General features: G+C 41.8%; 1 protein-coding gene across 1 annotated transcript in view; it reads left to right on the top strand.

Moving 5' to 3' along the window:
• Positions 1–12,324, top strand: part of LOC122976244 — a 1,153,509-nt gene that overhangs the window by 1,048,554 nt on the left and 92,631 nt on the right. The window contains exon 29 of the mRNA XM_044344621.1: positions 5,435–5,664. Coding sequence (XP_044200556.1) covers positions 5,435–5,664 — 230 coding nt within the window. The remainder of the gene's footprint in view (positions 1–5,434; positions 5,665–12,324) is intronic.

A 12,324-nucleotide genomic window follows, 5' to 3' on the forward strand; every position in this document is an offset into this window, starting at 1 on the left:
ATCCTACATATGTCTCTCCAATCCCTGACCGATTTCCTCTTCTGGACTTTGCCCCTCGCTGCATGCCTCACAAGATTGAGAGAGGGAGAAAAAAAAAAAAACACACACACACCTGTCTCCTAAACCGGCTGATCCCACCACTGCCACCACATGTAAGGGACCGAGCTGGCAGACAAAGGAGACTCAGGTGGTTTCAAAAAAGAGGGTTTTTATTTTACCCAAAAAATGCGAACAAAAGGTACAAATAACAAACTATGTAAATAAAGTTCAGGGCCCATAAAAGAGGTCAAATAAACAGAACTCAACTAAAGTGAACTTAACCCTACTAACAGACCTTCCTAAATGAACACAAAGGGGAACATATATACTGGCCGATCAGACCATAACAGAAGAGGGGTAACTAACAAATGACAACCACTACCAACTAAGCAATAAACAGAATCCCCCCCCCCCCCCCCCCCCCCCCCAACACAGGTTAACTCAACTAAAACTAAACCAAAAATACCCAACTAAACATTCAATAAAGAGAAACAAACAATATGACTAAACTTGAAATAAACAGTCCCCCCCCCCCCCCTATGAGGTGGCAGGACTTGGTATGACCCAATTGGCCACTTCCTGTACTTAACCATTCCATGTCCTGGTGCACATCCTTTGCCCAGGCCTGGCCAGATGTCCTCCAGGAGCAGCACCCCAACACTGGTAACTCAAAAAAAGGAAAATTAGAACTTAAACTAATGACTGTACAAAAGTTAACCAAATGTGCGTGCTACAAATAGAAACTAATGTACTGCCAAACTGTACAATAAAATGAGTATGATGTATGAAACAAAATCCAGTGTGTTGTTATTTATTTGTATGTAATGTGAAATGTAATTAAATTAGCTAACTGAGGAATGAATTAACTACAAATGTAAAAGAAACCAAAATGTGAGTGCCAGCTGGGATACCAACTTCAAAATGGCTGTGTGCCTGCAAGTGCGGCCATCACAGTGGATGTTAAAACTTGTGGTCCAGTGTTCAAGGCTTTGGAGCTAATTGATTCATAAATGATTTGGGTAACGTGTTTCTTTCCACCACCCTGTTGGTTCAGGAGTGATATTGTCTAACTTTCCTGGTTCCTTTAACATTTTGTGAAGGATTTTAGCCAGTAATGTCTTTTAAAATCTATGTACAGCCCAGCCTGTTAAAAGCTTTGTTGCTTTAATTTCAGACTGATTTTCTGTATTATTCTCATTAATGAGTATTTGTAGGCTTTTAGCAGATACACTCTATATCACTAATGCACAGCTCTCTTTGTGTCACTGACATCAGATCATAACAAAATGTTTTCTTCTCGTTCCAGTTTATCTCCCAGATTTAAATCCTCACATGGAACCAGGTTCTGGGTGAATCTGTTATGTGCAGCAGCAGAGAGAGAAGAGCAGACAGGAGAGAAGATACTGGAGCTGTTATCATCAGTGTGCAGTGATGAAACATTCCCTTTTAAAGACGAATACATGGATTATGATGATGATGATTATAAGGAATATCAGTGTCATTTCCTACTGGAACTGTGCTCTCAGGTGAAGGACTGTGAAACTAAAACAGGCAGGAAAGTCCTTCCAGCATTACTGTCAGTTTTCCAGTCACCTACAGTCTGGTCCATAAACCTGTCAAAGAGAAAGGCCTCCATCCTGCTGGAAGTGCTAAAACTCCAATCAGAGAAGAAAGAAGTGAAGCTGACAGGCTGCTCAGATGAAGAGAGTGAAGTGAGGAGTTTCCTACAGTGTCTGCCTTATATCTCAAGGCTCAGGTAAGTCAGACAAATACTGCAGACCAGTGTATTAAAAATACAGATGGTGACAAATGAAAGGAAAAACTAACATGAAGTGTCTTTGTAAGGAGTCAGGCCACCACGAGCCTCCAGAACAGCTTCAGTGCTCCTTTCCAAGTCTGTGGACTCTATTGGAGAGATGAACACCATTCCTCCACAAGATATTCCCTCATTTATTTAAACAACCTTTATTTCATCAGCTCATTTCATTGAGATCAGAATGCAAGAGAGACCTGAGTACAGCAGATAGAAAGAAAAACAATCATAGCCAGACATAACAAAAGGACATCTAGCATCAGAGACAATCACAGACATCACTGAATAGATTTGAAGATGAGAGTTTCTATTATATTATTTGGTCTTATGAAGATGGTGGTGGAGAGCATTGTCTTCCACATTGGTCCAAAATCTTCCATAGGTGTTGAGCTGGGTTGAGATCTGGTGACTGTAAAGGCTCGAACATTTTATTGACATCATTTTCATCCTCACCAAAGCATTCAGTGAGCCCTGGTGAACAGAAGCATCTGCATTTGATATGTTTCTCCACTTTTTATTCAGGTTTTTCCTTTCATTTGTCCCCCGTCTGTAGTATTGACAGAGAACATGGGTTGGAAGTATATGAAATATGTTGTGAGATAAGTTGCTTTCCTAGTTTTTGGGAACCTCAGGGACTCTGATATTAAAAGATTTACACACACAAAAGAGTCAAACCACCTTCTCTCAGATATATGGTAGTTTATTTATAATATTTACACACATAATGAACAAAGAGAAATATGAAAATGTGATGAAATGTTAAATATGTGACATTGACAGGATTAAATTACTTATAATAGTAATGGCAGCCATCTTGGCAGTTTAAAACATACATTGTTCAAAAAACAAGAGGTTCAATAATGAACAAAAACAAGCACTGCTACATTTACACAGCTGAAAAAATGGCATTACATGATGGGATTTTAACTATTGTACATGATGTGGACTCTAGATTTAGTATTTATATTTATATTCATATATTATACTAGGGCTGCTCGATTATGGCAAAAATCATAATCAGGATTATTTTGGTCAATATTGAGATCAGGATTATTTAAAACAATTACTTTTTGACTCTCATTTTTGCTGATTGTCAATGCAGATACATGCACATATTTCTTTCCACCTGGCTGAGGAGACTATTACACATGCAATCATAGATTGTACTAATGATGGAGAAAGACAATACAGTTGTGCTCATAAGTCTACAAACCTTGTCAGAAGCTGTAAGATATGTACCATTCATAGTGTCTATAGTTGTGACCATAAAGTTCAATGTTGGTCTCATCACTCCAAATAACTTTGTTCCAGAAGTTTTGAGGCTTGTGTAGTTGATGTTTGGCATATTGTTAGCAGGCTGTTTTGTGGCGTTGGCACAGTAACAGCTTTTTTCTGGAAATTTGACCATGCAGCCCATTTTTGTTCAAGTACCTCCTTATTGTTCAGCTTGAAACAGAAACATGCAACTTTCAGCTGAAGTTGCATGTGGGTTTTTCTTTGCAACCTGAACAATTTTTCTGGCAATTGTGGCTGAAATCTTTGTTGGTCTACCTGACTGTGGCTTGGTATCAACAGAACCCTTCATTTTCCACTTCTTTATCAGAGCTTGAACACTACTGATTGGCATTTTCAAATCTTTGGATATCTTTTTATATCCTTTTACTGCTTTATAAAGTTGAACTCCCTTTTCTCGTAGGTCCTTTGACAATTCTTTTGCTTTCCTCATGGCTCAGTATCCAGTAAAGTCAGAGCAGCCCTGGATGAAATGTGCAGGGGTCTCTCAAGAGCTGAGAAACTCATTGACTATTTATACACAGACACTAATTACAATCAAACAAGTCACAGGTGTGGAAACTTACCCTTCATATCCATTTAAACCTGTGTGTGTCAACTTGTGTGTATATTATCAGGTCAAACATTCAAGGGTATGTAAACTTTTGATCAGGGCCATTTTGGTGATTTCAGTTATAATTATGATGTAAAAAGGGCAAATATAATATAATTATGTGAAAATAAATGGCTTCACCTGACCACTATCATTAAATAAAACTAAAGTTTACAGCATGATCAGTCATTTTTTTTCCAAAATATGGCCGATATTTCACAAATTCTAGCAGGGTGTGTAAACTAATGAGCACAACTGTATATGAGGGAAGAACTTAGGAAGACTGGAGTTCAGGAGCTCAGCGTTAAAACTTTAATGAAGCTGCCAATTGGGTGGAGCAGTAGTTTTCTTTGAGTTTATTAGACAGCCAGGATTAATGTGTAGGATTGAATCTTTGGTCCGCAGTCCGAAGCAGAGGGAGGAGGTAATGCACCTCATACACTGGTTGCCAACCGCTGTTATAAACCAAAAAGAAGAAGAAGAAAAAGTTTTTTGAAACAGAGTGGTACATCCTGTCAGCCGAGGGGTTTCCTATCTGTGCAGCCGAACACCGCAACACCTCCACGGACTGTTCCATCCCGACGGTCCCGGTGTTTCCTCCGCAGGCTCCACTTCACTCAGCTGTCCGACAGATCCGCTGCCTTTCCCACTTTAACCCGAATAACAAACCGGGGCTCGGTGCTCCAGTTGGATACAAACGGAGAGCCGGGGCTAGCAGGGAGGCTAGCTGGCTGTGCTTCCCCCCGGTCATGCTGCGGCTAACGCTCCGCTAGCCTCCCTGCTAGCCCCGCCTCTCCGTTTGTATCCAACCGGAGCACCGAGCCCCGGTTTCACTACCGGCAGATTCACTCTCTACAGTGGGCGAGGAAATGAAACCAATGAATCAATAAGTACAAACACTGTTGATTTCTTCCCGTGGAGCCGACATGCAAACTATTTAGGTTCAGTAAATGTCAGCTGTCAGTCAGCCTGGTGAAGCAGGTTAGTCTGTGGACAGAGACGCTCAAAGCCTGTCGGAGGCGTTTAGGGGCGAAAGCGCACCGCTGTAAAGGAAAGAGGTTTGTTAGATTTGCAACACAAGACAAAACGAGAGCATCATTACGAAATGACAATAATAAACAATAATCATTTTATCTCGATTATCTTGTTTTCCAAAATCGTAATGAAAATATAATTTGATTAATCGCAGAGCCCCATATTCTACATATATTTTACATTTGAATTACTTAAAGTGAATATAACCTGTAGGTAGCAAATATGCAGTGATTTCACACACAGGATTGGTGTTTGTGTTGTGAGGCAGTAATAGTTCAAAAATGATTTATATCCTTTCCTGGTAAATGAAGTGTTTTAATTTAATTTAATTTAATTTTATACAGGACAGCCATGTACAAGATAGAGTCCATCAGTAGTGTGTGTTTGTAGTTATGTAGCTGAGATCAAATCCTCACAAAATGTTTCCTTCTTATTGTTCCAGTTTTCCTCCCTGGTGGTCATATCCTGATAAAGAAATCAGGTTCTTGGTGAATCTGTTCTGTGCAGCAGCAGAGAGAGAACAGCAGACAGGAGAGAAGATACTGGAGCTGTTATCATCAGTGTGCAGTGATGAAACATTCTCTGTTAGATACAGATACATGGATTATGATGATGATGATGAGGAATATCAGTGTCATTTCTTACTGGATCTGTACTCTCAGGTGAAGGACTGTGAAACTAAAACAGGCAGGAGAGTCCTTCCAGCATTACAGTCAGTTTTCCAGTCACCTACAGTCTGGTCCATAAACCTGTCAGAGAGAAAGGTCTCCATCCTGCTGGATGTGCTGAAACTCCAATTAGAGAAGAAAGAAGTGGAGCTGACAGGCTGCTCAGATGAAGAGAGTGAAGTGAGGAGTTTCCTACAGTGTCTGCCTTATATCTCAGGGCTCAGGTAAGTCAGACAAATACTGCAGACCAGTGTATTAAAAATACAGATGGTGACAAATGAAAGGAAAAACTAACATGAAGTGTCTTAGTAAGGAGTCAGGCCACCACGAGCCTCCAGAACAGCTTCAGTGCTCCTTTCCAAGTCTGTGGACTCTATTGGAGAGATGAACACCATTCCTCCACAAGATATTCCCTCATTTATTTAAACAACCTTTATTTAATCAGCTCATTTCATTGAGATCAGAATGCAAGCGAGACCTGAGTACAGCAGATAGAAAGAAAAACAATCATAGCCAGACATAACAAAAGGACATATAGCATCAGAGACAATCACAGACATCACTAAATAGATTTGAAGATGAGAGTTTCTATTATATTATTTGGTCTTATGAAGATGGTGGTGAAGAGCATTGTCTTCCACATTGGTCCAAAATCTTCCATAGGTGTTGAGCTGGGTTGAGATCTGGTGACTGTAAAGGCTCGAACATTTTATTGACATCATTTTCATCCTCACCAAAGCATTCAGTGAGCCCTGGTGAACAGAAGCATCTGCATTTGATATGTTTCTCCACTTTTTATTCAGGTTTTTCCTTTCATTTGTCCCCCGTCTGTAGTATTGACAGAGAACATGGGTTGGAAGTATATGAAATATGTTGTGAGATAAGTTGCTTTCCTAGTTTTTGGGAACCTCAGGGACTCTGATATTAAAAGATTTACACACACAAAAGAGTCAAACCACCTTCTCTCAGATATATGGTAGTTTATTTATAATATTTACACACATAATGAACAAAGAGAAATATGAAAATGTGATGAAATGTTAAATATGTGACATTGACAGGATTAAATTACTTATAATAGTAATGGCAGCCATCTTGGCAGTTTAAAACATACATTGTTCAAAAAACAAGAGGTTCAATAATGAACAAAAACAAGCACTGCTACATTTACACAGCTGAAAAAATGGCATTACACGATGGGATTTTAACTATTGTACATGATGTGGACTCTAGATTTAGTTGTTTCACTATTTATATTCATATATTCTACTAGGGCTGCTCGATTATGGCAAAAATCATAATCAGGATTATTTTGGTCAAAATTGAGATCAGGATTATTTAACACAATTACTTTTTGACTCCCATTTTTGCTGATTGTCAATGCCGATACATGCACATATTTCTTTCCACCTGGCTGAGGAGACTATTACACATGCAATCATAGATTGTACTAATGATGGAGAAAGACAATGGGTGTGTGGGGTGGCTGTGGCTCAGGAGGTAGAGCGGGTCGTCCACTAATCGGAAGATCGGCGGTTCGATTCTCGGCTCCTCCAGTCCACATGTCAATGTGTCCTTGGCAAGACACTTAACCCTGAATTGCTCCTGATGGCTGTGCCGTCGGTGTGAGAATGATCAGATTTCCACTGATGGGCAGGTTGGGACCTTGCATGATAGTATTACGGACTAGTCAAGTCTAGGGGATTCCGTATTAAGCACCAATACTAGTCCTAACCTGGAGGGTGTAGAAAAGGAGGAAACGTGGAAGAACACAGAGGAAGACGGACTGGTTTCCAATGTTAGAGATAGACAGTCTGGAGGTGGGTTACCTTATCGGGTTTCCACGCCGACTAGCATTTCAAGTCCCTCCAACTCGGCCTCGCCAGCTCTGGCGTTGCTCTCGTGAGCCGCGAGCTCCTTCTGGCAGTTCAGTTCAGTTTTTGGTGGTTGGGGGATGGGTCCCCGAAGAACAAAACTGGTTTTACTCAAGGGTCCGGGTGCAGGAAAGGTGTGAAGCTGTACGGTCTCGAACGCTTCTAAAAAGGACGTCTCTCTGGGCTTTAACTCAACTTGTATCACTTTCAATGTTCGCGCTTTCCCAGCTGAGCCTCATCACATTACTCCAGTGGCTGCGCGCGCACCTCACCGTGGCGTCCCTTTTATCAACCCGCAGCTTAACCACACCCCCTTGTTATCTTCTCAATGAAAACCAGTCCAGTTTAGGAAAGGGAAAGGAAGAAAGAGGAACTATAAACCCTGCCCCCTTTACTCCTAACAATAGCCCCTGTACCATTCATCGTGTGAATGGGTGAATGTGATTCGTAGTGTAAAAAGCGCTTTGAGTGGTTGGAAGACTAGAAAGGCGCTATACAAGTACAGTCCATTTACAATACAGTTGTGCTCATAAGTCTACAAACCTTGTCAGAAGCTGTAAGATATGTACCATTCATAGTGTCTATAGTTGTGACCATAAAGTTCAATGTTGGTCTCGTCACTCCAAATAACTTTGTTCCAGAAGTTTTGAGGCTTGTGTAGTTGATGTTTGGCATATTGTTAGCAGGCTGTTTTGTGGCGTTGGCACAGTAACAGCTTTTTTCTGGAAATTTGACCATGCAGCCCATTTTTGTTCAAGTACCTCCTTATTGTTCAGCTTGAAACAGAAACATGCAACTTTCAGCTGAAGTTGCATGTGGGTTTTTCTTTGCAACCTGAACAATTTTTCTGGCAATTGTGGCTGAAATCTTTGTTGGTCTACCTGACTGTGGCTTGGTATCGACAGAATCCCTCATTTTCCACTTCTTTATCAGAGCTTGAACACTACTGATTGGCATTTTCAAATCTTTGGATATCTTTTTATATCCTTTTACTGCTTTATAAAGTTGAACTCCCTTTTGTCATAGGTCCTTTGACAGTTCTTTTGCTTTCCTCATGGCTCAGTATCCAGTAAAGTCAGAGCAGCCCTGGATGAAATGTGCAGGGGTCTCTCAAGAGCTGAGAAACTCATTGACTATTTATACACAGACACTAATTACAATCAAACAAGTCACAGGTGTGGAAACTTACCCTTCATATCTATTTAAACCTGTGTGTGTCAACTTGTGTGTATATTATCAGGTCAAACATTCAAGGGTATGTAAACTTTCGATCAGGGCCATTTTGGTGATTTCAGTTATAATTATGATGTAAAAAGGGCAAATATAATTATATGAAAATAAATGGCTTCACCTGACCACTATCATTAAATAAAACTAAAGTTTACAGCATGATCAGTCATTTTTTCCAAAATATGGCCGATATTTCACAAATTCTAGCAGGGTGTGTAAACTAATGAGCACAACTGTATATGAGGGAAGAACTTAGGAAGACTGGAGTTCAGGAGCTCAGCGTTAAAACTTTAATGAAGCTGCCAATTGGGTGGAGCAGTAGTTTTCTTTGAGTTTATTAGACAGCCAGGATTAATGTGTAGGATTGAATCTTTGGTCCGCAGTCCGAAGCAGAGGGAGGAGGTAATGCACCTCATACGCTGGTTGCCAACCGCTGTTATAAACCAAAAAGAAGAAGAAGAAAAAGTTTTTTGAAACAGAGTGGTACATCCTGTCAGCCGAGGGGTTTCCTATCTGTGCAGCCGAACACCGCAGCACCTCCACGTACTGTTCCATCCCGACGGTCCCGGTGTTTCCTCCGCAGGCTCCACTTCACTCAGCTGTCCGACAGATCCGCTGCCTTTCCCACTTTAACCCGAATAACAAACCGGGGCTCGGTGCTCCGGTTGGATACAAACGGAGAGCCGGGGCTAGCAGGGAGGCTAGCGGAGCGTTAGCCGCAGCATGACCGGAGGGAAGCACAGCCAGCTAGCCTCCCTGCTAGCCCCGGCTCTCCGTTTGTATCCAACTGGACCACCGAGCCCCGGTTTCACTACCGGCAGATTCACTCTCTACAGTGGGCGAGGAAATGAAACCAATGAATCAATAAGTACAAACGCTGTTGATTTCTTCCCGTGGAGCCGACATGCAAACTATTTAGGTTCAGTAAATGTCAGCTGTCAGTCAGCCTGGTGAAGCAGGTTAGTCTGTGGACAGAGACGCTCAAAGCCTGTCGGAGGCGTTTAGGGGCAAAAGCGCACCGCTGTAAAGGAAAGAGGTTTGTTAGATTTGCAACACAAGACAAAACGAGAGCATCATTACGAAATGACAATAATAAACAATAATCATTTTATCTCGATTATCTTGTTTTCCAAAATCGTAATGAAAATATAATTTGATTAATCGCAGAGCCTCATTCTACATATATTTAGGGCCCGAGCACCGACCGGTGCGAAGCCCTATTGAAACTGAAGGAATTATTATTATTATTATTAGGGCCCGAGCACCTACCGGTGCGAAGCCCTATTGAAACTGAAGGAATTATTATTAGGGCCCGAGCACCGACCGGTGCGAAGCCCTATTGAAACTGAAGGAGTTATTATTATTATTATTCCTCCGAAACAAACGCATTTTTGAGGGCCTAAACATGCACGAAAACTCATGAAAATTTGCACAGATGTCAGGACTAGCGAAAATTGCGATATTTTATGGGTCTCGAAATAAAGCGGGACAAAATGGCTCGACAGCGCCACCTAGAATTGACCCCCTCGATACAGATTGTCGTAGGAGAACGAAATTCGGTATGCATATGTATCATGACCAGACGCACCAAAAAGTCTCAAGGACACATAGCCTAACTCCAACAGGAAGTCGGCCATTTTGTATCAAAGTTGAAATTTTGTCATTTCCAGCCCGCATACTTTAACGAACTCCTCCTAGAGATTTGACCCCAGGACTTTCAAATTCGGTCCGTATCATCTACAGGCATAGGAGACTAAAAGTTATTAAAACAATTCTCATTAGTCTTTCCTAGGGGGCGTGGCTGGGCGGCGAATTTCGATCCTTCGCCATGAAAAATGAAACGGCTATAACTCCGGCATACATGATCCTAAGAGAGCCAAACCTTTTGTGCTTCATAAGAGTCCCGCCCTGAACGGGTCCATGTGACAATACAGGATATGAGTCATAGCGCCACCTCCTGGCAACAGGAAGTTACATGTTTTACGCTCTGACGCCCTGTGGGCAGCACGGTGATGGAATCCAGCTGAAATTTACAGAGAATAGCCTCAAGACCTTGGAGATCTTATATTATGAAGTTGGTGACCCTTCGTCGAAAGGTGTTGCCATGGCGACGCGGCGAATTTCGATGTGACGCCATGAAATTTCAATGCCTTATAACTTGACTCCACGTGGTCTGATCTTTTCCAAATTTCATATGCTTGTTAAGAGTCCCGATCTGAACACATGTTCAGTCTCATATTTAGCCAAAGTCATAGCGCCACCTACTGGCAACAGGAAGTATCAAGCGTCGTACTTTGTCTAATTACTCCTAGGAAATTTGGCTGATGCACCTGAAATTAAGTCAGCTAATAAACGAGACCTTGGTGATGCTACATTTGGCAGCTCATGACCCAAAACGGAATGCTGTTACCATGGCGACACATCCTTCGCCATGAAATACGATACTGTTTTTCAGGGAGAAGGGATTGCTCTACAGTCATGAAACTTGACACACATGTCTAGAGTGATGTCAGCTAAAATCCTGTGTGGTCGCTTTGAATGGGCGTGGCAAAATGGCTCAACAGCGCCCCCTTTAAAATTTCAAAATTGCAGCCCCGCCTTCCAGATTAACGTAGAAAGATGAAATTCACAGGGCACATGTATAATGTCAACACGCACAAAAAAGCCTCTTGAAGCCTTATTGTAAGTCGAACAGGAAGTCGGCCATCTTGAAAAAAATGGTACATTTTCGCCTTTTCTTGGCCATTTCGCATACCTTGTATTTTAAAGAACTCCTCCTACAGAATCCATGGTAAGGACTTCAAAATCAGTGTGTGTCATCTAGACTAGTGTATGATCATGATGGTTTGGCCGTGGCGTGGCATTGAGTTTTGATGTTTCGCCATGACAGAGGAAATTGATATAACTTGAGTGTACACGGTTGGATCTGCCTCAAACTTTACACAAGTCACTGACAAAAGCCCTTCGACTGAGCGTCACTTCGACATGCGCTGGGGTGCGAGGGCCCGATCATCGCTGCTTGCAGCTTTAATTATTATTATTATTATTATTATTCCTCCGAAACAAACGCATTTTTGAGGGCCTAAACATGCACGAAAACTCATGAAAATTTGCACAGATGTCAGGACTGGCGAAAATTGCGATATTTTATGGGTCTCGAAATAAAGCGGGACAAAATGGCTCGACAGCGCCACCTAGAAAGTCAAGAAAATTGAGCCCCTCGATACAGATTGTCGTAGGAGAACGAAATTCGGTATGCATATGTATCATGACCAGACGCACCAAAAAGTCTCAAGGACACATAGCCTAACTCCAACAGGAAGTCGGCCATTTTGTATCAAAGTTGAAATTTTGCACCGATTTTGTCATTTCCAGCCCGCATACTTTAACGAACTCCTCCTAGAGATTTGACCCCAGGACTTTCAAATTCGGTCCGTATCATCTACAGGCATAGGAGATTAAAAGTTGCTAAAACAATTCTCATTAGTCTTTCCTAGGGGGCGTGGCTGGGCGGCGAATTTCGATCCTTCGCCATGAAAAATGAAACGGCTATAACTCCGGCATACATGATCCTAAGAGAGCCAAACCTTTTGTGCTTCATAAGAGTCCCGCCCTGAACGGGTCCATGTGACAATACAGGATATGAGTCATAGCGCCACCTCCTGGCAACAGGAAGTTACATGTTTTACGCTCTGACGCCCTGTGGGCAGCACGGTGATGGAATCCAGCTGAAATTTACTGAGAATAGCCTCAAGACCTTGGAGATCTTATATTATGAAG

The sequence above is a fragment of the Thunnus albacares genome, chromosome 24 (assembly GCF_914725855.1).
Source record: "Thunnus albacares chromosome 24, fThuAlb1.1, whole genome shotgun sequence".
NCBI lineage: Eukaryota > Metazoa > Chordata > Actinopteri > Scombriformes > Scombridae > Thunnus > Thunnus albacares.